The 23,487-nt window shown below is 36.0% G+C and overlaps 1 protein-coding gene across 2 annotated transcripts in view; it reads right to left on the bottom strand.

Moving 5' to 3' along the window:
* The window catches only part of LOC149067625 (transmembrane channel-like protein 2), a 65,082-nt gene that overhangs the window by 18,414 nt on the left and 23,181 nt on the right, over positions 1-23,487 (bottom strand). For both annotated transcript variants that reach the window (XM_089252520.1, XM_089252519.1), the window contains exons 3-14: positions 12,816-12,947; positions 12,280-12,376; positions 11,284-11,365; positions 11,068-11,174; positions 10,785-10,883; positions 10,527-10,666; positions 7,006-7,153; positions 5,190-5,233; positions 4,443-4,587; positions 4,197-4,306; positions 4,002-4,071; positions 843-1,503 (exon numbers count right to left, since the gene is read on the bottom strand). In XM_089252520.1, coding sequence (XP_089108646.1) covers positions 843-1,503; positions 4,002-4,071; positions 4,197-4,306; positions 4,443-4,587; positions 5,190-5,233; positions 7,006-7,153; positions 10,527-10,666; positions 10,785-10,883; positions 11,068-11,174; positions 11,284-11,365; positions 12,280-12,376; positions 12,816-12,947 — 1,835 coding nt within the window. The remainder of the gene's footprint in view (positions 1-842; positions 1,504-4,001; positions 4,072-4,196; positions 4,307-4,442; positions 4,588-5,189; positions 5,234-7,005; positions 7,154-10,526; positions 10,667-10,784; positions 10,884-11,067; positions 11,175-11,283; positions 11,366-12,279; positions 12,377-12,815; positions 12,948-23,487) is intronic.

The following is a 23,487-nucleotide window of genomic DNA, read 5'->3' on the forward strand; positions in this document are numbered from 1 at the left end:
GTTGAAAAACATTTCCATAATCGGTCTGTAGTATTCGCAGTGATCCATGTACGTGTTGAGCTGCTTTTGCAGCAAATATTTAACGTTCTTGATCAGTTTAATTCAGTTGACCAGATTCAAATTTCTTTTTCCGAGAGACTTTCTCAATATTGCACATTAAAAAAAATATCGTAGTTCGTGATTAGACCAGTGGTTCTCGAGCTTTTTCAACTCTCGGAGTCCTTTTCAGTGCATAATTTCTATGGCAGAGCCCCCCAGACTCCTTTCTATTATTTATTCATCAAATTTACTGGTGTATTTTATTGTTCTAGAGTGGACGCGGAGCCCTCGAAAAGTGCACATGGAGTACCAAGGGCTCCGCGAAGCACAGGTTGAGTACCTTTGCACTTGAGATAACTCCATTCTAACGCCTCATAATGGCTGAGTAAAAAAAAATTTTGCACTTTAGCTGAAAGGAAAAAAGTCCCGCTTTAGAATAGAATGAAAAAAATTTACCAAAATTGAGTATTTTGCAACCAATTATGTGGAAAAGAAAATTAGAGTTTTCCCGTTTTACCAATACCCGTTTACTACACGTGCCGTTTGACCAAACGGGATGTATGGTCACCAAACTTGCGAACGGAACTTTTCGGATATAGTTGTCATTTGGTTATTATTATTATCGAAAACCCCGAGTCCCGATGTGATCTCATGAGGCGGCGTCGACTGTACATTGAATCATTAACACATATCTAATACGTATTTTCAGCTAAACCTTAACGGACTTCCTTGATTTTTAACTGACCTCGACCACGTTTCTATGAGTAGACAATCACTTTGTATCAATCTTTCAATTCACTTACCGTTTAAAAATAATGGCATCACAGTCGATGCGGCAGTAGCTACGGGTCCGAAAGTGCTAAATGTATCATTTCCTAATAACGTCCTCAGTGTAAACGTCCAGTTATCAAATAATGAAGAGAATTCGTCCATGTAATCTAAAGAAAAATCCCAAGGGATCTTTCTGTCTAAAATACCATCTAGAATGGAGAAATTGCTTAAAAACACCGGAGGCAAAGTAACTCTGGTTCCTGGTCCCGTTGCGGAAGTCCAGTTGCTCATGCCCTGAATAGTCAAGTTGGCTATGTTCCATACGAGCTCGTCATAACTGGTGTCTATACTAGTTTCGTTTTCTAGAAAATAATCGCCGTCAATACTGATGTTGTTGAATATCGTAGTTGGAGATAAAGTGCTAGTTAAAAATTCCGTCAGATTAAGACCCTCTGTGCTGTTCATCATCGCTAACGTGCAGTTGTGAATAACTATTATCGTGCAGTTCAAAGCAGAAGTAGTAGTTGTTCCTATTTCGTCATCATAATCGTCCATGGAAAGCAAGTTTCTAGAAGCCATAAACGAAGTGGTGGTCCCCAAAGAATTCGCGGAAGCGTTCTGTAATCGCATGTATCGATCTTCTTCGTCTAATTGAGTAGTAATATTCCTCGACAACTCGTTCAGTTCATTATTCTGAAATAGAAACGAACGATTTACCGTTCAAGTAAGTGATTTTGGTTTCAACAAAAGGTTTTTGGCAAAAATGATTGAAAGAATAATACAGCAAATCACTAAAAAAAGTAGAAATCACTAGAAAAGTTTTGCGACTCTCACAAATAAACAGTTAGACATGCTCAACCCATGTCCCGCGAGCCAAATTTGGCCCTCGAGTCATCTGATGTGGCCCGTGACCTCAAATTTAATTTTTTAAAACGAAATCAGCAGCACGTGACCGAATTCCTTAAGTGACCCACGGCACATTTGCAGATTACTTAAATGACCTTCGGCACATTTGCAGATTACTTAAATGACCTTCGGCACATTTGCAGATTACAATGACCTTCGGCACATTTGCAGATTACAATGACCTTCGGCACATTTGCAGATTACAATGACCTTCGGTACATTTCCAGACCACTTAACCGCTTCGATCAGAGGTACACCATCATGTGTACCTTCATTTTCAACGGTTTTGGTGGTTTTAAATGATTTCAATGATTCTTTCTTCGAGTTAAAACTTGAGGTATGCGTAAGGGTACCTAACTCAAATGGTCCAAGAAAAGATATCGACCGAAATTAATTAGTTAATTTTTTAATTTTTTCAATTTTTTTATTTTTAAAAGGCATTTTGACATACAATACAAATCAATCGAAAAAAATTTAATGGGTAGTTTTGGCTCAAGTTTGAAATGGTTATGTGGCTCGTGGTTCATTTACAGATCATCTGAGTGACTCGCGGCTTATTTATAGATCGCCTCATTGACCCGCGGCACATTTGCAAATCAATTGAGTGACCTTTAGCATTGTTCTAGATCGCTCAAGTGGTGGCTCGCGGCATACTTTTACCCCATTCACGTGACCCACGGCACATTTCCAGATCACTTATTTGACCCGCAGCATATTTCTAGATCACTTGAGTGGTCCCTGCACATTTACAGATAATCTGAATATCCTGGGGCACTGTTTCAGATCATTTGAGTGACCAGCGTCAAATTTACAGATACTTTATTTGGGACGTGACACGTTTTCAAACGAGTGAAGTGGCCCTCACTCTTCAAAAATTGAGCACACTTGAGCTACACGAAGATGAATACCTTTTGTTTCGACGGGAACTTCAGCTTTCAGCATCAAATTCAGGTAGTTTGCCGTTGCGCGAAATCGTTTTTGTCAGTAAAATCTAAGATGTGAGGGTGGGTGAAAGGGGAATATTGAGAGATTTCGAGTTATAATTTTCCACGTAGATCAAGCGAAGATTATTTCTCAGAACGATCGAACTATCTCCTTCCCTAAAAAACATTTGCCCACATCGAACCATTATTTTCAGATTGTATGTTATAGATTTTCAGTATTTCTCAAGTCTAGATTTCCTTTATGTATATTGAGCATTGAGATTGTAGTACGGAGAGCAAATTTTTCAGCTGAAAATTTTCACTCAAGTCATCAGTCACTCGTTGCCGCAGAGTGAAATGTAGTATAACCTGTCAATTCCGGACACCTCTATATCATGGGCACCTCTCTATCTTGGACATTGGACTCCATCTGTGTTCTGATCTTGGACAGGTGCATCTCATTGTCTGCTGATTATCTGTTCAAGTGTTGAACACTTGACACAGTGTGTATGAAGTTGTTGTTGGGAGGATATATATAGGTTTCCCCACCCTCGGGCAGATTTAAAAACATATTTATTGAAACAACTTCATTGTTTACCTGCAAAACAGGATGTAACAATCAAATTATGGTGTTTTTCTTGTCCCTGTACATCCCTTTATTTCTCTTGAGCTTTTTTTTTTAAATCTCTCTGCATTTCAAACTATTATTCAGTGCTCAATAGTTTTCTGTACGTGAAGTATCACATTTCAGATTTCTTGCAAGTGTGAAAGTAAATTTTAACTATGAATTATGAGTAAACGAAAGTTAATGGAGTTGACCATTGAAAAAAAAAAAAGGTTATTGATTAATTTAAGTGACGTATTTAATTACTGCATTTAAATTTCTTAATTGTAAGATATTGTTATTAAATAAAGAGATATTTTGCATACAATTATTTTTTCCAACACCTATTCAAAAGATTAATGCTAGTAGTATAGTTGGTTTTTTTGTCATATTCTACTAGTTAAAGCCTTTTAATAATGCCGTAAAATAATTCTTTGTACCTCTATATCTTAGACATCTCTCTAACTTGGACAGACTTTAGTGGAACCGTAGGTGTTCAACTTAGGCAGGTTTTACTGTATGTTGATGTATAAAAGACGCGTTTCACATACACTAAGAAGAAGAAGACTCTTAACATTCCTGTACGAGTTATGTACAGTGTATAACTTTACATAACACCACTGTGTGTTATCTTCACCTAACTTATCTCGAGTCACAAAGCTTTTCTAGTTCCCTTTGTATAAGTCACGAAAAAATATTAGTTTTAAACATTGAAATTATAAGTTTTAATATTACATTAAAAATGAAGTAGTTCTTACCGTTTTATAAACTTTCACAAACAAGGAAAATATTAGTGTATACAAGTTAAGCAAATATAGTAGAAGAATCCTATAAAATAAAGAAGTCACGAGGTAGTAATTGATCACTTCTAAACAGATTTTTAGTTTCTTCAAGTCATCGAAGATAATGTTCATAAACAAAACGTAAAAACGTTAGAGCGGAATCAGATTTACCGTGCTAACTGCCACCGCAATTGGACTCGCGGGTGATATTGTTCAGCCATTCCTATCAAGTCAAAAAGATTTGGAAAAAGTATGGATATGAAGGAGACAACTAATGTTACCTGGAAAAAATATCAGGTTTTCATCTAAAAAATGCTTCAGTCGAAAAAAAAAATTAAGTTATAATATTTCAAGTACTAATGTGAAATAATTGAATATTTAAATAATAGTCATATTTTTGAATCATAAAATACGAACTTCGTTCTGCCTGTACCAAGAGCCTTCTTCTTGAGCTTCAGGTTCTTGTGACCGCGTCACGACCAACACTACGGCATAAGCGCTCGAAGCCAGAAGCAACAACACGAAAAAGTTTGCGGCAACTCTTATCGTTATGAGCTTCCAGCTTGAAATCAAAACAGGCACATATTACAGTTCTGAATAAAATCAAATACATATCGAATAAAATTATAAATCCTATGTATGACTCTTTCTTACAAAAAAGTTAGATATGTACAGGGTGTCCATAATTAACCCTATTGCAAATCTTCCCATAGCCGAAACCAGTCATCAGAAAATTGTGAAATTTTGCAGATGACTTAATAGGGAAACGGGAATTTCTTTCAGAGAAAAAATAGTTCCAAATATCACCACCAGAGGGCGTATTACTTTGAAAACCTTTAATATACATGTAAGTTTTTTTCGACGCAGCATGGTGGACCATAGCATTGCCATGGGTGCTGGAACTGTTTCTTCCGTTCATGCTGAATTTGCCATGGGTGCTGGAATTATTTCTTCCGTTCATTCTGAATTTTTATGGGTGCTGGGGAATTATTTCTATCTTCTAAGAATACAAAAAACGGGGCGTTGGGAGCCGAAATTACTATAAGACGCCTCTTACCCCGAAATTATTTTCCCACCGGGCCCGCGTTTGGTGAGGGCGCCGTAAGACGTAATTGGAAAACGTGCGATGGTGGTCATAAATTTTTGAACAAAGAAACTGCTCACCTTTTTGCTTCTTTTTTCTTTTCCTTTTCTTCTAGGATGGCTTCCTATATAACATATTCATAAAATGATAGCATGATTACTGGATATTACACTCAATTTATTGTACAAATCTTGCTGTAAAATTTGATTGTATTACAGAGGTAAAAACAGTAGAGGCGAGAACCGACTTGCTATCAGGGCTATATAAAGTGTCTTGTAAGTGCCAATGAGGCCTTTATCTGATCAACCGTCTGTCGTAGAGGTATGATTCCAATTTAAAAAATGCTCAAAAGGCGTTCAAAATTTATTCCTGCGCCAGTTTTGATAATGAAAATACAGTGTATCCCAAAATAAAAGAAATATACATTTTTATACTGTCCCCTTGCCCTTTAACTTCCAATTAAAAAGTTATTGTCCTGTATCCTCACGGGCCAACAGAAAAAAATTCCATATTTCCAAGTGCAACATTTACTAACAAATACAAATACAAAATTCTAACATATTTGAATTAAAAAATCGGAGAAAAGTTATGAAAGAACATTGAAAACTAACAGACAACGCTCCTCTCCCTCATTGATGCTGTCTTTCCCCAACTTTTCTCCGATTTTCGAATTCGAATATCTCAGTGAATATTGTGCTTATGCTTGGAATTTTTTGTTAGCCTCAGGAGAGACAGTGCAACAACTTTCTAATTAGAAGTGAGAGGACGGGGTACCGTATAAAAATGTGGATTTTTATTTTTGTGACACACTGTATTTTCACTCTCAAAACTGGTACAGGGTAATTTTTAACACTTTTTGAGCATTTTTTAAATTGGAATCGTACCTCTATGACGGACAGTTTATGGAGAGAAAGTCCGCATCAGTACTTACAGGACACCCTGTATAATAAGGGCTGTTTCATTTCGCGCCGAAGTCGGTACAAACTGCTGTCATGCATGACGTCATTGCCCAAACAGAACCGAGTGTGCTCTGGCTTTGCTACCTTGTTAATCACGATAGTTTGCAATCGCTATACTGAATTTTGATTTTAGTGATTTTAATGATACTCATTTTACTGAATTGTTTCCAGAATTATCTGTTCGATTATTGTCATCAGTATTTTTGTATATTTATGCTTTCTTCGTTCATTTTTTTCATTTCGTTCAACATTTAAAATAAGAAATTTTTCATTTGCTTATGAAGTAACTTCCACTGAGAATATTTCTCTTGGATTCATTTTAGTTGAAAATTATGTGCCTTAGTTACCATTTTTATTGGGTTGATATTAAGCCAACTCGAGATAGATAATTTTAAGTATCTTTTGAACTTTGTAGTATTTTTAATTATCTTTTTTTTTCATTTGAATTATGTGTAACTTTTAGAAGCCTTGGACTTCGTTACTGCCAATACAACTTCAAAATAAAAACATGGGAGTCAAATATTAAAAAAATCCTAACATAAAATGTTTGAAGTTATTATAATTATTATTAGTTTGAATGCTAATATCAAAAGATATTATTACTTACCAACTATACTTGGATTTAATCCATTTCTAAACGTATGGATTACAAAAATATTATAAAAAAATACCACACGTACATACCTGTGACACTGGAACAGCACCATACAATACCATGAACGAGAAATCACTCACTTAAAACTGTAAAACAAACAACTAAAATATAAAACGCAGGTTTCGTGTGGTAATGTCGTTTGCTAAAAGAAGTGTTTGAGCAGTGACGTCACGCAGTAGCTCCTAGAGGCCTACTCAGTAGAGGCGACAAGCGCGACTTCAAAGAGATGGAACAGCCCTTACTTGGATATAGCCCTGCTTGCAATACTGAAAAATTACATACCTTGAAACCCATGACTAAAGAAGCGACTTTATTGTAAGCTGTTTCTGGATTTCCTATCATGTAATCCCAGCCAGTGAACAACTTCCAAGCGAAAATACATTCATCGTCTTTCTCCGAAAGCTTACTCATTCTAGAATTCTCCGCCATCCTTGAGAAAATAGACAGTATCACTTGATAAATATTAAACAGTCTCCACACATTACACATCAAGTACATCATAACCAAATTAGAACTCAAACATTATATTGCGAAAATCTTATTCTTGGTGGAATGAATGAGCCTAGCTTACACAGAGGGCACGTTTCAAAGTCTGGATCGCTTATCCCTTTCAAACCCTGGTGCCACAAATGTGTAGGTTGCTTTTTCTCACTGTAGAATTTTTTCTTTTGACCTCAGGGAGTTAAGACCTGACTTAAAAGTTTGTGTAATTTTTGAGTTAGAAATATGTAAAACTTTGGGGGCTTTCATCAGAGGGCAGCACTTAAAGTTTAACTTTCAGGGCCGTTTTTAAGATGTCTTACAGGAGAATGTGCCTCCGGGAAAAATGTGGTTTATTACATAAAATTTAGCAATAAACTTCTGAAAAGAACATTATGTGCATATGAATATATCCTACATCATCTTCGCTGAAAAAATTTGAATGAAGTCAATTATTTCTTCACAAAAAAATTTAAAATTTAAAGAAAAAAATTGTAAAAATAAAGATTTGTTGATATTTATGTTTTTAATGCAGTTTTTGAGTATCAAAAATACAAAAACCTTTTGAGAATTCCAAAAAAATGAATGCTCGGGTCTGGAAGGGTTACAAAGACTTCCAGGAACATTAAGATCATTCTGTTATGTTTGCTTGTGATGAGAAAATTTTCTGAGATTACAACACTTTGTTGAAGGTAAAAATTTTGATACCCCGGTTGCTTGAGTATCTTGAAAATTTCAAAGCTTGTCGGGTGTTTCTGTTATTATGATCATATCTCCTACAAATAATGGAAGGTACACTGTTTTCCAAATGTTGCACGAGAATTCGGGAATAGCGAAATAGTTGTGTAATTACAAAGTTCTGTAACATATCGGAGTACCTCACGTCATTGACGGCGCAGGTCACTGGATCACTTTAGAACGCGAATGTGCAAATTAGTGCACTTCATTTAGATGAACATTACCATGATTTCCCCTGTTGTTCACTTTGGACACTAAATTTGTTTTTCTTTTGAAATCACAACTGCATGTTCCACTGTGTACGTAAACCAAATTTTTTTACGCTTTATTGAATATATTACTCGCTAGAATCTCTGACTTCATCACATTATTTTATGATTATTATATCGCTCGTATCCGGTAACTAACACATTTTTCGGATTTTGATTCAGTTAAAAACATTTCGGACTTTCTTTGGAAATCTGTCCTTTCCCGTCATCAACCACTCTGAAAGAGCTGCAAACTGTCGTTTTACAGAAATGAAAGTTACAGTTCTCTGCTTCATTTAATCGTAAAATTAGGATGTGCAACTCATATAGTCAGGATGGGTCACATCCGCGTTGAAGTTTATTTGGTTACTGTGGCATACAAAATCTGTTTTCTTACTCGAAATGTGAATGCTCTAAATAGAAAGTAAATACTTGTAGAGCAAAAACAAACGCGAAAATAATTTTCTTTTGTCTCTTTTTGTCACGTTCAAAAATTAATAGGTTAATTTACTATTTGCCTTTGAAATTTGCGTGGTTCATGCTTGCAAATCTAGTGGAGTCTTTCTTTCCCTACTTACCATTTACAAATGAATTGTTGCGTCCATGCTAAAATGGATTGCAACATTTTTTGTGCGTCGAAGATGAATAGACACAGCATTAAGTAGGTGATTACAATGTGCAAATATTTAATTTATAATTAATTGTTATGAGGATTGTCATGTCCAATTGTTATATCTTAGACAAGGAAATCCGTTTATTTTATCGCCACCATGTGTTTTAATGTTTTGTATACACTCATGTCCATAAATTAAGGATAATTCAGAATCACGCGGAAATCGAAATCTAAAGTAAAAATTTCGCCTGTAGAATTATCACACACATCTGCAAGAATGATATGCAAATTTCAGGAAGCTACCAGATGATGCCGATAGTACGTCACAATGACGAGAGTGTAAGAGGGGGGTATATAAGGAATGGTGGCAAAGAAGTAAAATTGTTCACAAGAGTTCTGTAAGGCGCTCAGTGCCATAAGCGAATAGTTATGACTCAGAGGACGATGTGGATGATTTTTTACGTGGTAGAATTATCGGCCGCCTGGAATGTGGGCGTACTCAGATGGAAATATCCGAGGAACTTGGAATTGCCCAAAGTGTCATCTCTAGGCTTTGGCAACGATTCCAAGATAACGGAAAAGTAGACGTTACAGTACAGGTCGCCCCCGAGTTACAACGCCGAATGAAGACCGGTATTTGGCAGTAACTGCCAAAAGAAGCAGACGGAGCACAGCATCCGACCTGTCTCGTCAGCTATCTGCAGCCACGGGTACCACAGTTTCAAGGGAAACCGTGTACAGACGTTTGGGAGATATTGGTCTATATGCTCGCAGGCCTGTCAGATGTGTTCCGCTCACGGCAACTCACTGTCGGCAGCGATTAGCCTGGAGTAGAGAACATGCAATGTGGACATCGTCACAGTGGGCTTGTGTGATGTTTTCCGACGAGTCCAGGTTTAGCTTGCAGTCTGATTCACGTCGGACTTTCATATGGAGAACGCCAGGTATCCGTTACCACCAAGACAACATCATTGAACGACACCGTTACAGTAGTGCAGCATTGCTCGTTTGGGGTGGAATTATACTGGGTTCCAGAACAGATCTGCATGTTCAAACCGGAACCATGAAAGCCCAAATTTATCGGGACATCATTCTGGAACAACATGTACGTTTGTTTAGGGGTGTCATGGGCGCAGAATTTGTGTTTATGGATGACAACGCCCGTCCTCACCGAGCAAACATCGTAAACGAATGCCTTGAATCTGAGGATATAACCCGTATGGAATGGCCAGTATTCCACCTGACTTGAATCCGACGGAGCACGTGTGGGACATGCTTGGCCGATGAGTTGCAGCCCGTCAACCACCTCCTACATGTGTACCGGAACTTCGGAGAGCATTGCTTGCTGAGTGGAGTGATCTTCCCCAAGATCAGATCGATAATTTGATACTCAGCATGCCTAGGCGTTGTACGGACTGTATTTCATCGCATGGGAGACATACAATGTATTAATCATCATACCAACCATGCAATAGTAAGTTTTTGTAAAGGAGATATTTTTTACAATTGTTCCAGGGAGCAAAAATCGTAGTTTTTATGAATGGTATCATACATACACCATCGTTTTTGTTCTTTATCTTTTGTTTAATAAATGGGCTTTATGAATAAGTAACGTTTGTTGTGTTTTTGAACCTTTATTTGCCGGAGCTGGCATTATCCTCAATTCATGGACATGAGTGTATTAATGAAGTACTTGTATACATATTAAATTAAATTAGTCTTACCTTCTTAGTATCGCAAAGAAACTAAATATATAAACGCTGAGAGAGGTTAAAAAATATGCTAAAGGAACTCTGTATCCTTCCTCTGTCTTTTCTGTGTTGCTGTAATAGCCATAAAAAATTGGCGAGTACTTCAAATAACCCTGCAGTAAAAAAAGAAGCAATAGTCTAGATTTTAATCGATCAATAAATTTTGAATAACAAAAATTTAAAAGCATTAAATTCATTTTTTTCTTTTCTTTTTTGGTGAAAAACTCGAACCTCAAAATCCCAAATATTTTTCAAATTCAAAGCACTTTCCGCTTCTTCACTTTCAATTTCTTTGCGCATGCCCGTTGGATCTTCTGCACCTCGTAACACCTAAATATTGCAATAAAAACGATGTTTTAAAAACTAATGTCGCATGTGTAATGTATCACTCATAGTGTTATAGGAGAACCTGTAAATATAATTTATAAACCGATTTCATCCATAAAGATTTGTTCAAAAGTAAATCGATAATGAACTATCTTATTCTACCGATATTTATTAACAAGACACGTACTTCAGGAACCATAAGAAAGCAGCAAACAAATGCAGAAATGAAACAGTTGATCCAAAATACCCAACGAAGGAATGTAAAATACGATGCTACGACGGAACCAAAGTGACCTAAAAATGTCACAAACACAAAAAACTAAAATTCCATGTTGAATTTAGTCCATTTGAACACATAAATAAAATTGATTTTATTTAGTGCGTCTTTCAAAATTTTACTTACTCTCTATTCGTTTTATTCTCATTTCCCACGGTGTTAACATCACCATGAAATTGGCCACTTCACGTTTAAAACGGTTCCATCCCTAAATACGAAACATATATATTTAATTATTATACATCAAGTATTAACATTAATTAAATTGATTATACGTATTTTACGGTAAATATGATAAATCGGTTATTATGCATACTTACCAATCGTCTTGGTGAGTTTGATAAATTTATCACTTTTACCGGTGAATATGCACAATATACCCGAGCGTAGTTGGTAAATTTGATAAATACTAAAAAAATTATCTCTCTCTTTTACCGGAGATTATACATAATAGCCAAAAGTAGTTGGTAAATTTGATAAATACTGAAAACATGCTCAAAAATTCGTCAACGAATAAGGCAAATACCAGGAATGGCGTCGTGGCAAGAATGACGCTCTGCAAATTTTTTAGTATTTCCTGATATTTACCTTATTTGTTGACGAATTTTTTATTATTATTTGGCAAAGTCATCTACACTTCCGTACTGAAAACATTATCACTTTTATATGCACTTATGCATGATAGCCAAATGTCATTGGTAAATTTGTTAAATACTTGAAATTTATCGCCTATATCTGTAATTATGCATAATACCCTAGTGCAACTGGTTTGATAAATACGAAAAAATTCCAAATGACTCTAGTATGTCTGATGAATATAGTCGGACCCCGATATAATAATAACAAATTTTACGATCGTACCCCGATGTAATGATAACAAATTTTGCGATCGTATCCCGTTATAATGATATACTGCATGTGTATGAATTATCATGTATAATATATCGTATAGTACGATTTATCATGTTTACCAACGACGCGACGCCGGGGTGATATGGTGATATGCACAATCATCGGTAAAAGTGATCAATTTAGGGAAATTTATCAAACTTACCAAAAATTATTATGCATAATAACTGGATTTATCACACATTTACTGTAACATATATACTGAGTACGTACTCTGCTCCACAGAAGGGTATACTTGGCAAAAACATCTTTTGATCTTTTGCTCTGAGCCAGTTCGCCTTCATGTTTCTTCACGTAGGCTTTAGCTTTCCTGAGAAAAAAAAACCAATAGAACTTGAACGTGTACGCATACTTGATATAATTAGCACTAATAACTCTTATTTCAAGCTAGGGTAACCAACTTTTCAGCATTAAAGAACTGGGGGATTAGGTAACGCTAATTTTCATCGAAATCCTTGCGACGATTTATATTTAAAATATTGAAATGTGGCAATTTAAATTATGAAATATTTAATATCATTTCAATTATATTATGGATTATTATTTTGATGCTGAGATTAACTAAAAACGTAGGAGGAATATGAATCTTGATATCCCCTGGAATCAAGGCAGTTCGAGGAAGAGTTGGTCACCTTATCATATGTATGAATAGCAATGACGAGTTATAATAGTTCTTTATTGCATTACGTAATTATTGATAAAAATATATTTTATTTTATATATATACTGTATACGATATTTTCTTTCACCTGAGAATACGATATTTTTTTTTCATTCTCCACGGCTGTAGCTTGATCGTTTCAATGATTTGCTTGTTAAGGCGCATGTTTTCCTTGACCTCTTCATCGGTGGCCTCCTCTTCGATGGACACAGCAGTTTCACTAATGGAATGCAAAGACATGTCACCGAAGTCATCTTTAAAACAGGCTGGATATACGAATCTGTTGGCATTTACAAATTCTCAATAGATATCAACCAAAAATTATATTCATTCTACGACGAGTCTTCATCTCATCAAACGTCCGATTCCAATTTAAAAAATGTTCAAAAAGCGTTCAAAAATTACCCTGTAATAGTTTTGAGAATAAAAATACAGCCCGTAAACAAAATAAACAAATCTAAATTTTTAAACGATATCCCATGTTCTTTAATTTCCGACATAAAGTTGTTGCCCTGTGTCTCCTGGGGCCAACAGAAAAAATTCCATGCTTCTAAGTGCAACATTCGCTGAGCTATTTGAATTCTAATATCGGAAAAAAGTTATGACAGAACAGCAAAAACTAACGAACAACGCTCCCTCATTTATGCTTTCCTTTCCCCAGGGCCGTAATTAGGATGGTTCAGCTATCCTCCCCACGAAAACTTTAAAATTCGATAATTTTGTAACGGTGTTCTTTGTTCTGACCTAAAACTGCCGCTCTCTAAATTTTGCACCCTGGGCAGTTGCCCCCCCCCCCGCCGCCGCCACCACCACCACCGCCCACCTCTAGTTCCAGCCCTGCCTTTCCCAACTTTTTCCCGATTTTTAAATTCCAATTTCTCAGCAAATATTGCACTTGAAAACTTTGAACTTTTTTTGTTGGTCTCAGGAGAAATAGATCATTTGATCATTTTTGTCGCACCACTCTCATTTTCTGCACGCGAGGGCTAGTTAAACCGGGACCTACAATTTATTGCCGATTTCGAACGGCAGCCTTTTTCTGTGGTCATGTCGCAGTTTGACTCAACAACCTGTATATACAGGTTAAATACTATCTGTACACGGCCACATCAAGCACATACATAATGGAATCAATCGCTTCGCTGCAATTATGTTTGGATACTTTTTTTTAGAACATTATTTGTCTTCATAATTTTTTGTCGGCAAGATATAATGTTTCCTACACGTGCGTATAAATATCAGCAAAGAAAGAAAAATTGAGGGAAAAATAGACCGAATCGGTTGGAAACTGTATTCAAACTAGAGTAATTCGGTTTCACAGACAGGCGTTTTCGCAACTACACTGAATCACACGGTAAGTGGTTTGCTTAAATCTGTATAAAAATTTAGTTTTACCAACAAAAGCTACCCATAAACCCCGCCTTCTGTGACGTATTACCACCTTCATCACTCACTGCAACTAAGACACCTTCATATATTAGGATATAAAGGGGTTCTAACTGTACACACACACACAACCAATCGCGTAATTCTAAATTTTACGTTACGTGTAGGAATGTAAACAGTGTACACGCGCCTGGTAATGTAGTAAATGCACAGAGATTTACTGGTGAATACAGAAAACATCTTGCAGTTCTGAAACAGTTCAATAATATAGCTGTGAGTGGGCTTCATAAATTTTTGTTTCATCGTCTCTAAATGTTCAGTAGTTGTATTTTTTCGAATATTGCCTTGTTTTCGAATTAATTTTAATGAGAATATGTTGCACATATTTCGAGAACTATTTTGATACAGTTATTGTGCTAATTTTTTTTTCAATTTTGTCATTTTCAAGACGGAATATATATAATAAATTACGCAAATCGAGTGTTCACGTTTTCGCTGATTGAATTCATATGAAAAACGATCCCTTTATAAACCCTATTACATGCTAAAACCACTTTTCTAGTTATAAGTTTTTAAATTTATTTCACCCTGGCACTTGATTAGACCGACATTAAAAGTTCATTAAGATACGAATTGATCATGCAAACGGCTAAAATAAAATTTTCAAAGCATTATCATAATTTGGAGAATTTTTTTGAAATAAAAAAGCACAAAAAGAAATCTATCATGAAATAAATATTGCTGTGGGTATTTTCTCTACGCTCCAGCATGTTACATGACATTCTAAATTAATGGGATACGCCAACGTTTTGAAGTTCGTATTTACTCACGTTACAAACAAAACTATCGCATCATCGTCAGGAAAAGAACTCCAAGATACTAATCACTGTTTACGCTTCCAAGTCCATTGGTAAATGATCCGTATCATAAAAAAACAAGCGGCAGAAACTAATTTATATTTCAGTATATGCGAAAATTACCTAGAGTGCTTTTTGGCGTCATTCATTTTGCACATTCATCACGCACTGCAAATCCGTAAGAATCATCAGATATAGTAAACAAACAAGCAAACATAGCATTCGAGAACGTTCGTTGACCTAATGTAATACTTTGAAGAGGCTCCTCAACTGCATGGCTTATACGCGAAAACGATCTTTCTCTAGGCTTATTTTTTTGCCAGCGCTACCTGTCTCTATACGCCCAAAAGTAGTTGTAGTGTCTCAATCTAGTTAATAGATTTCAAGATGCAGAAAAGGGAATGTATATCGCAAGATGAAGTATCCAATCTGTCTAAAAGTGTTTTTACAAATCATCAGAAATAGACAAGAACTCCGCCCTAGCTGAATGCCACACCTTCTGTGCGACAGCTCGTCATTCTTACAGTGTATATCCCACGCCCATGTAAATCCATACCCTTTACACCAGGGATTTCAAGTCTGAATTCTACGAAATTCCACAGCCTGTATGCACTATATGTATTTATATTTAGAATACATACTAGTCATTGATGACTCTGAAACCGTGTCATCTTATTTCTTTTGAAAAACCATGTCATCTCTTCTTTCTCTGTCATACCTTTCTGCCATATATCATCGCTCAATGCATTCTATACTCATGTCAGAGAAAAATCTAGCAAAATATTAACCTGAAGACGTTATTGGTTTAATATTTTACCACGATTTCTTCCAAAATCTGCCACGAAGTTGTTCTAGAAGAGATCTTGACAACGGGACTAGGTCCGGTGGCAGAGTTCTGGCGTTCATGTCATGTTTGACGCTTCGAATCGTGATAAACTTTGAACTCACAAATTTGAAACTCGAAACCCAACGTTTTTACTTTCCTAACAAATACATATGTGAGGTGTAAAAAACATTTATTGCACAGGGTTGTTATAATTGAACTGACCGTACTTAGAAGATATTTATTTAGACAGACTATTTAGAGCCCGTACGGTTGGCGTATTCCGCTGAAACTTGGTATATGCGTTATTATGGACCATAAGGACAAGGAAAATGCAATAAAAAATAATAATACTTCAAGTTTTGACCACCAGGTGAAAAAGTGCACAGCATTTGTGTCAATACCGACACTCCGTCACAAGTGCCCGTTACTGGTAACTTCTGCAGCAACAAATCATTCCTGCCTTATAAGAACGATAATGTTTAGAGACTACTGTCTTCATGTAAGATGGTGCTACACTCCATACTAGCCGACAAGGTGAGGGAACCGCTTCGTGCTCACTTTCGATATGTTCGGGTAACTTCGAGAAGTTTTCCGCAAAAATCCTTATCTCTTCGTTCTCCGAACTTGAGTCATTGTAACTTCTGTATGCATATATATATATTGTAGTTTTCTTTACTACATGGTCCATATAGTGTATATACCAAGTTTCATCAGAACGTGCTCGACATAGGTCTGAGTAGTGTCAGTTTAATAATAACCAACTGTTGCATTATACAATTCGAGAAGTCGAAATTCACTTAGAATAAGAGTTCTAACAAAGAATAAGAACTAACAAATTCCCTGGACGGATCAAGCTGATCCTTTGGGAATACGTGAAGATCACGTTATAAAAAAAAGAATGTGATCAATCGGTAAACATTCCATAATATGCACAGGAATTTAATTTTTGGTAGACTTGTTTGTGACGCCATCTATTGCACATCCATGAAACTACATGCGAAAGTCCGTCATGGTTCCCAATTTTTGCAACGTGTTGTTTTTTTCTGTACCGTTTGTTATACAAATGTAAATACAAAGACCACAACAGGCAAATAGCTCAACGAGGTGGCTGAAAAGAGATGCCCATAAAAAATATATGGACGTCATATATAGCTGAAATACTGTTACGAAAATTATGTAAATAGTCCTTATTTATCGTTTATTATGTCATTTCCCGCCTGTAAATAGTGCAAATAGTCATTATCTGATGTAAAAATGAAAATTTGCGCAATCCTTCATAAATCTTGCCAAATTGGTGACAAACTTCGATGATTTGGTGATATAGCATCAGAGAAAAGGAAAGATCTCGCGAGAATAGTGTAGAGAACGTTCTCGAACTTTTATTAGCCTGCATAAAAGCACCATCAAAGCGGAACTAAGGGGCAGTTTGTTCCGTAGTTAAATACGAGATCTCTTGCATGTTAGAGGAGCCATATGCAGGGCCGCAACTAGATGCTTGGCCAGCCGGGGGCAAGCACGCATTTTGGTGCCCCTCATAATGTTGACGGAGAGGTTAAAGAGTGAAATTTGCGCCCCCTCTAGTCCGGCGTCCGGGGCACCAGACCCCCTGCACCCCCCTAGTTGCGACCCTGGCCATATACTAGAGGCCCTCTGTTTCAGCGTGTTTAGTTAAATCTCTGCTTGTGAATACGTGTACATAGCTGTTCTATAAAATAAATCTGTGCTGTCCTTCAAATTGTTTCGTTCTTTTCCATCTCGAGTGCTTGTGAGAGACCTTATCGGGAATAATTCAATACCCTAAAATACGAGCAATTACCATGAGAAAACCGAAACAAATTGTTATTCTTTGACTTGTCCCCTGGTGCGTATATATATCCATAAAATACTTACTTACTGACTTCTTAATTTTAATTAAGAGAAAACTGACCAAATCGTAAATGGATGGGGACACCTACAAACTTGACTGAGTTGTATCAACACCAGCTTTAGTCTGTTAAAGCATAGGTTAGTTGTGTGCATAGTGTAAAATAAAAAGATCTTCATTATCCCATCTTCCTGTAAATTCTCATTTGTCCTGTTTTGATGCTGTTTATTTTAGACTTCAATCGGTTTTCGTCTTTTTATTGCGCTCCTTGGTGTTTTCAAAAACTTACTTTCACATTTTTGGCAGTACGTGGAACAAATTAAATGATTTTCCATAGAAACATATCGGAAATCGCGTTTCGGCTAGCGAACGTAATTCTGGAACGGATTATGTTCGTTAGCCGAGGTATAACTGTACTCTGTTTTAAAGAGCACTTGATTTAAACTATGATCGTGAGGGATCTACCCAACCAATCAAAGGCCATTTTCTGATACTTCCAGCCATCACATGCTCAGTGTAAAATCAACAGCACTACAAGCTGACGTGCCCCAGTCAATTATAGTTCAGTGGTGGTCGGCTGAAGTTGGTTTCCTGTGGTTCCCAACTTCGAGGCGCAAATGCGAGATGATCTCCCCATAAAAAAGTCTCGCCACAGAGAACAACAGGCCTATAACGATAAATTATTCAATCATTACACTTCACTCATAGTTATAAAAACTGGTGACAGATGGCAGCACTACAAATAACAAGCGTTACACAGAAACAAACTTCACGTCAAGTTTCATAACACGTACACGCTCATTCCAACATGTATCAATTCGTTAGAGGTTCCGCTGAGGAATATCGACGAGGTGCATGTGTGGTTTAGTAGTAGTAGTAGTAGTAGTCAGTTATAGATACCTCAGAATATAATATTGTCTTCTTACCCACCGGCAATGTGGGTTCGATCCCTATCGTACCTGAGGAGACCACCGATAGTTAGCACCTCAATATGTCCTCGCCGAAATTCCATTGCCGTACGGCGATATCACAGGAGTTAATGAGCGGTGGGAAAAAGTCTGATTAGTTTGAATAACTTATCGCAGAATGCAAACAACCAGTGTCTCAACATTAAAGGGCTCTTTGATGAGATTTCGTAATACAGTTGAACTTGGTTAATTCGAAGTCCAAAGTCACTGGAAAAAAGTTCGAATTATCCAAAAATTTGAATTATCAAATTTATCTATCCTGAATCCGTAAAATGAATACAAATTACACAATAAGCGTTCAACATTCACATAAGGTAACAAACATGAATTATTAAAATTTCATCATCAACTACGAAACTGTTTTCGAATTTTAATAATTTATAATTATAATAATTTATCTTAGCTACTGTTCTGTAATCAACATCATTGCAGAATTTCTTGACCATTCTCAAAGCTTGACTTACGGAAACAATTCATAATCATCCGCTACGAAACGGCTTCCCGAATTTTGCTTATCATTCTTGTGCTATCAAGAAAGTACTTTCATTTACGTGTTACAAAATTTGTATTTTCTGATATTTTATATGCTCTTAATGACGATAAAAAGATACTAATTTTGAATGGTACACCTTGATCCATAGGTTGAACAACGTAATGGGTATCAAGTGGTACACATTCTCAATGCACTCCAGCTGAACAATGTTAAAATCGGCATTAAATTATCAAAGAAAGAGTAGAGAAAAACCGAATATTCAAAACAACAAAACGTTTTTGAAAATTTATTGTTTAACAGCTTCGTCACAAATAAAACAAAGTCTGACTTCTTTTAGAATTCTTCCAAACTAAATTTGCTCATACAAAAATCATAATTTTTTTTCTCCAACTTCGAATTATCCAAAACATTCAAAAAAATTCAAATTAAACAAGAAATTTTGACATTAAATTAGATAGAAAACTCAAAGGGAGTTCGTAAAAGTTCGAATTATCCAAAATTCGAATTAACCACATTCGAGTTGAAGTTCTTCAATATTTAGTTCCATCCATGTTGGATAGATTGCTGAACAAACAAGACAAATAAGAATTTCGTACAGATGGTCTATTTCTTTTTGGACATAGAGATTTTTTTCGTATTCTTAACTTTGTTCAAGTCCAACGATGAACTTGGATGTATTTCACATGTTGTAGATTGTTAATTAACTTGAATTTTACAACAGCTCAATTAAGAAGAAAATGTTTCTTTGTTCTGAATCTATTTGTTTGGTAATTGAATAAAGTCCATGAAAAGATTCCTTGATTAAAAAAAAAAAGAAAGTGAAATTTTGACGTCCAGCCAAAGCTTATAAATTATCCATTGATGAAACATAAAAACACCATCTTTAACGACTACCCGTAGGAAGAAAATTGTGCTGATATCAACTCTTGGATGTAATCAAGATTGATGATACTCCATTACATTACGAAGCTTAAGGCTACAGTTGATTTATTGACGAGAAATAATAACCATAATGACTGGACTGTCAGCAATCGCAGACATAACTACATCTAACGTCTTCTGGAAGCATCAACCTTGTGTATATCTTGTCTATAAAAATATCATCTAAAGATAAAACTGAAGAAATTACTCAGAAAAGAACTTTTCTTCTGCTTATGGACTGTTATTACCAGCAGTCATTCTTGTCAGGTAAACAAGACTTTTTTTGTAATGGACGCGTTAATGTATACTGGCAAACAAGAATGAAAAGCTTTGGTTAAAATATCGTTAAAATATCAGTAAAGATATTTCATAATAAATTGGGTTTTTGAATGAGCGTTAGCCCATTATATGCCAAAACTCTATTATTTAAGTTTTTCAAAAAAGGAAAAAGAACATTATCTGATAACATGAATCAAATATGAAAAGATAACTGTTTGGGGAAAAAAGTTTTATTAAATTAAAAATATTAATTATATTAATTTTTTTTGTTATTTATTAAAAAAATTAAATATTTTTATTTTGTTTATAACTTATAGCAGTCAGTTCAAAATTTAGGTAGAACAATCGAAACTAAAAGTTCTACTGCTCAAAAAAGAAGAGAAAACAAGCATCCCCAAAAAGGGACAATGGTAAATAATGGGTTAAACGTGCGCAGAAATACAGGGTAGGCAAAAAGTCCGTAGAAACTTTAAAAACTCATAAAAACCGGAAAAATAACCGAAATAAAAAACGGTTTGCGGGGTTAGCATCGCTAGGTCACGGGAATTTTTTTTAAGACAGGGAAAAAAACTCAAAAAACAATCGATAGGTGGCACTGACGTACACAAGTCAAAGAAAAGATACACAAATAACGAACAGAATGCCTCCAAATCGTTTATTACAGCAGTATGTGTTCCACATGACCACCACCGCTGGGATAACACATTGCGGGCGAGTCACAAATCCAGCAACGGCAGAGTGCAGCAGGTCCACATACACGGTTTACAACGGTGAACTGGTTGAGGATTAGGAGAGCAACTTCTTATAACCGTCTCATTTGCATATTTCCACCGATGTCGCTCGTACCAGTGGCACCTATCGGCTGTTATTTGAGTTATTTTTCCCCTGTCTTAAAAAAATTCCCATGACCTAGCGATGCTAACCCTGCAAACCATTTTTTGTTTCGGTTATTTTTCCGGTTTTTATGAGTTTTTAAAGTTTCTACACGGACCATATTTTCATTATTCCGAAGACGTATGATAATATCGGTGTCTGGCACCACCTGATCACAGAAAGTGATAAAGTTTTCGGTATTGCTACTTTTTGTGTGATACACCAAAATGTGTTGCGATAAACCTCTTTACAGGGACAATACACACTCAACTGAATTTTGCTCATCACCTAATCCATTAAAACTTTTTGAGGCGAATAAATACTCAAAAGCGCATTTTTTGGTGGTACTAACAACGCCTATTTAGAAAAGATGCTGTCAGCAATATAAATTTGATGTCAAGTGATTATAATGTTGCCTCTCGATATAACAATAATATACAGTAATCACTCCACAACGATATTCTTTCATGATCCGCAGAATATCGTTATATTGAGGTTTTACGGTAAGTATAAAATTTTGCTTTGATTACCAGAAACTCAACACCCTCGTCGATGGTGGGATATGTCAAAAATGTGGATTCCAATGCCTTGACATCAGCCATAGAGGGCAACCTACTGCCTAACAGTTGATAATTATCAAGTGAGCCTGTTGTGTCCCATTTACGATCACAACTTACAGCGAATAAATTAAGCGATTAAAATATTGAAAACATTTTTGACTTATCGCATTTATTATATTGCATTCAAAAATTAATAAAGAAATAGATCTATACGTTTGTATGTCGAAAAAATATATTTTCAAATGATGCAAATCACTGGAGTTGAAATTCATCGATGTAGTACAAATATAAATACAAATACAAAACAAAGGCCACAATAGGCAAATTGCTCAACGAGGTGGCTGAAAAAAAGATGGCCATAAAAATATTGATGTCAAATAAAACTAAAATACAGCAACCCAATATAAAGCAACCCAGCATATAATCACGGAAAAAAAACCTAATAAGTAATACGAAGGTTTGAACAGCTGTCTGATGCGAAGATAAATTTAGGAAAGAGAGAAAATCCGGGAATTCGGGTTGAATTTTCTCTTTCCTGAATTCATCTTCACATCCGCCAGCTGTTGAAACACCTTCGTATGGATAGCGGAGAGTGACATCATCCTCGGATAATAAGTAATACTAGATAATACACTGCGCATAAAAAGATCATGTTTGATTATCTTAATCTAAGTATATAGATAGCTTTTTTCTCGATTTATCCCACTATATTTATCGTACGTCTTTTTAAACGTGCCAATTGTGTTCGAGTTCACGACTACCGTAGGTAAACTATTCCATTTATTCACTACCCTATTGGACAAAAATATAGATTTCTCAAACATTTCGTATTTCAAGAAATTCGGTGTCAAATTTCGATGTTCTTACTGCTTTGTCTTGTATATATTTTTTTTCTTTTGTTTTTTCTCCAACTGTAATTGGATTACCTGTTGTTGGAGTGATGAATATATAAATAAATAAATAAAAATTCCCGGCGACACCACAACTTAGAATTGTCCTCCTCCACAAAATAATACTGGTGTCTCCTTGTCAAAGCAGTTGATTGACGGTGTATTAATAACTCATGGTCCATCCTATCCCTCCCGTTGAAAATTTCGAACACTTCGGTTATATCCCCCAAGATACCTGTCCCTCTGTAGGTATGTAGTCTCCAAACCTTACGGCATACTCCAGTCCAGGACGGAGTAAGCGAAGAGACATTTTTAAGAATGAAACCGAGCATTCTATTCGGTTTTTCACCACTGCGGAATAATGTTCAGAAAACCTAAGCCGCTCGTCAATTAGAATTCCCAAATCGGTGAGCATAGTTACTTCCGGAACAGTTTTCCCATTCAGCTCGTAAGTGAAACGTGGGTTGTTCGAACCAAAGTGAGTCACTACTGCAATCATATTCAAGTTCGTCTGGAGCATCTCCTTATCGCTCGGATTCTCGACAACCCCATTAGTTCAACATCATCTGCGAATTTTCTAACAATCCCGTCGATACCCTGATCGAGTTTATCGAAAAAAAGTAAAAAAAAGTAAGTACGTACGATGACCATGAGAGCCATTATACACATGCTACTGAGTAGCACAAAAACACACTAATTTCGAGCATTTGCTACCAATAAGCAAATGATAAGCAGGTGTATTCGTAATAAGCAAGCTTATTGAAGAGCACGCTACTGAGTCGAACGACGGTCTATTTATCCGTACTTTTAAGCATGCAGTTGGGAAGAAAGAAGCTGATAGAC

Source organism: Pholcus phalangioides, unplaced genomic scaffold, assembly GCF_987345545.1.
Source record: "Pholcus phalangioides strain wild (caught in Gottingen) unplaced genomic scaffold, Ppha-v1.0 ptg000029l_1, whole genome shotgun sequence".
NCBI classification, from domain to species: domain Eukaryota; kingdom Metazoa; phylum Arthropoda; class Arachnida; order Araneae; family Pholcidae; genus Pholcus; species Pholcus phalangioides.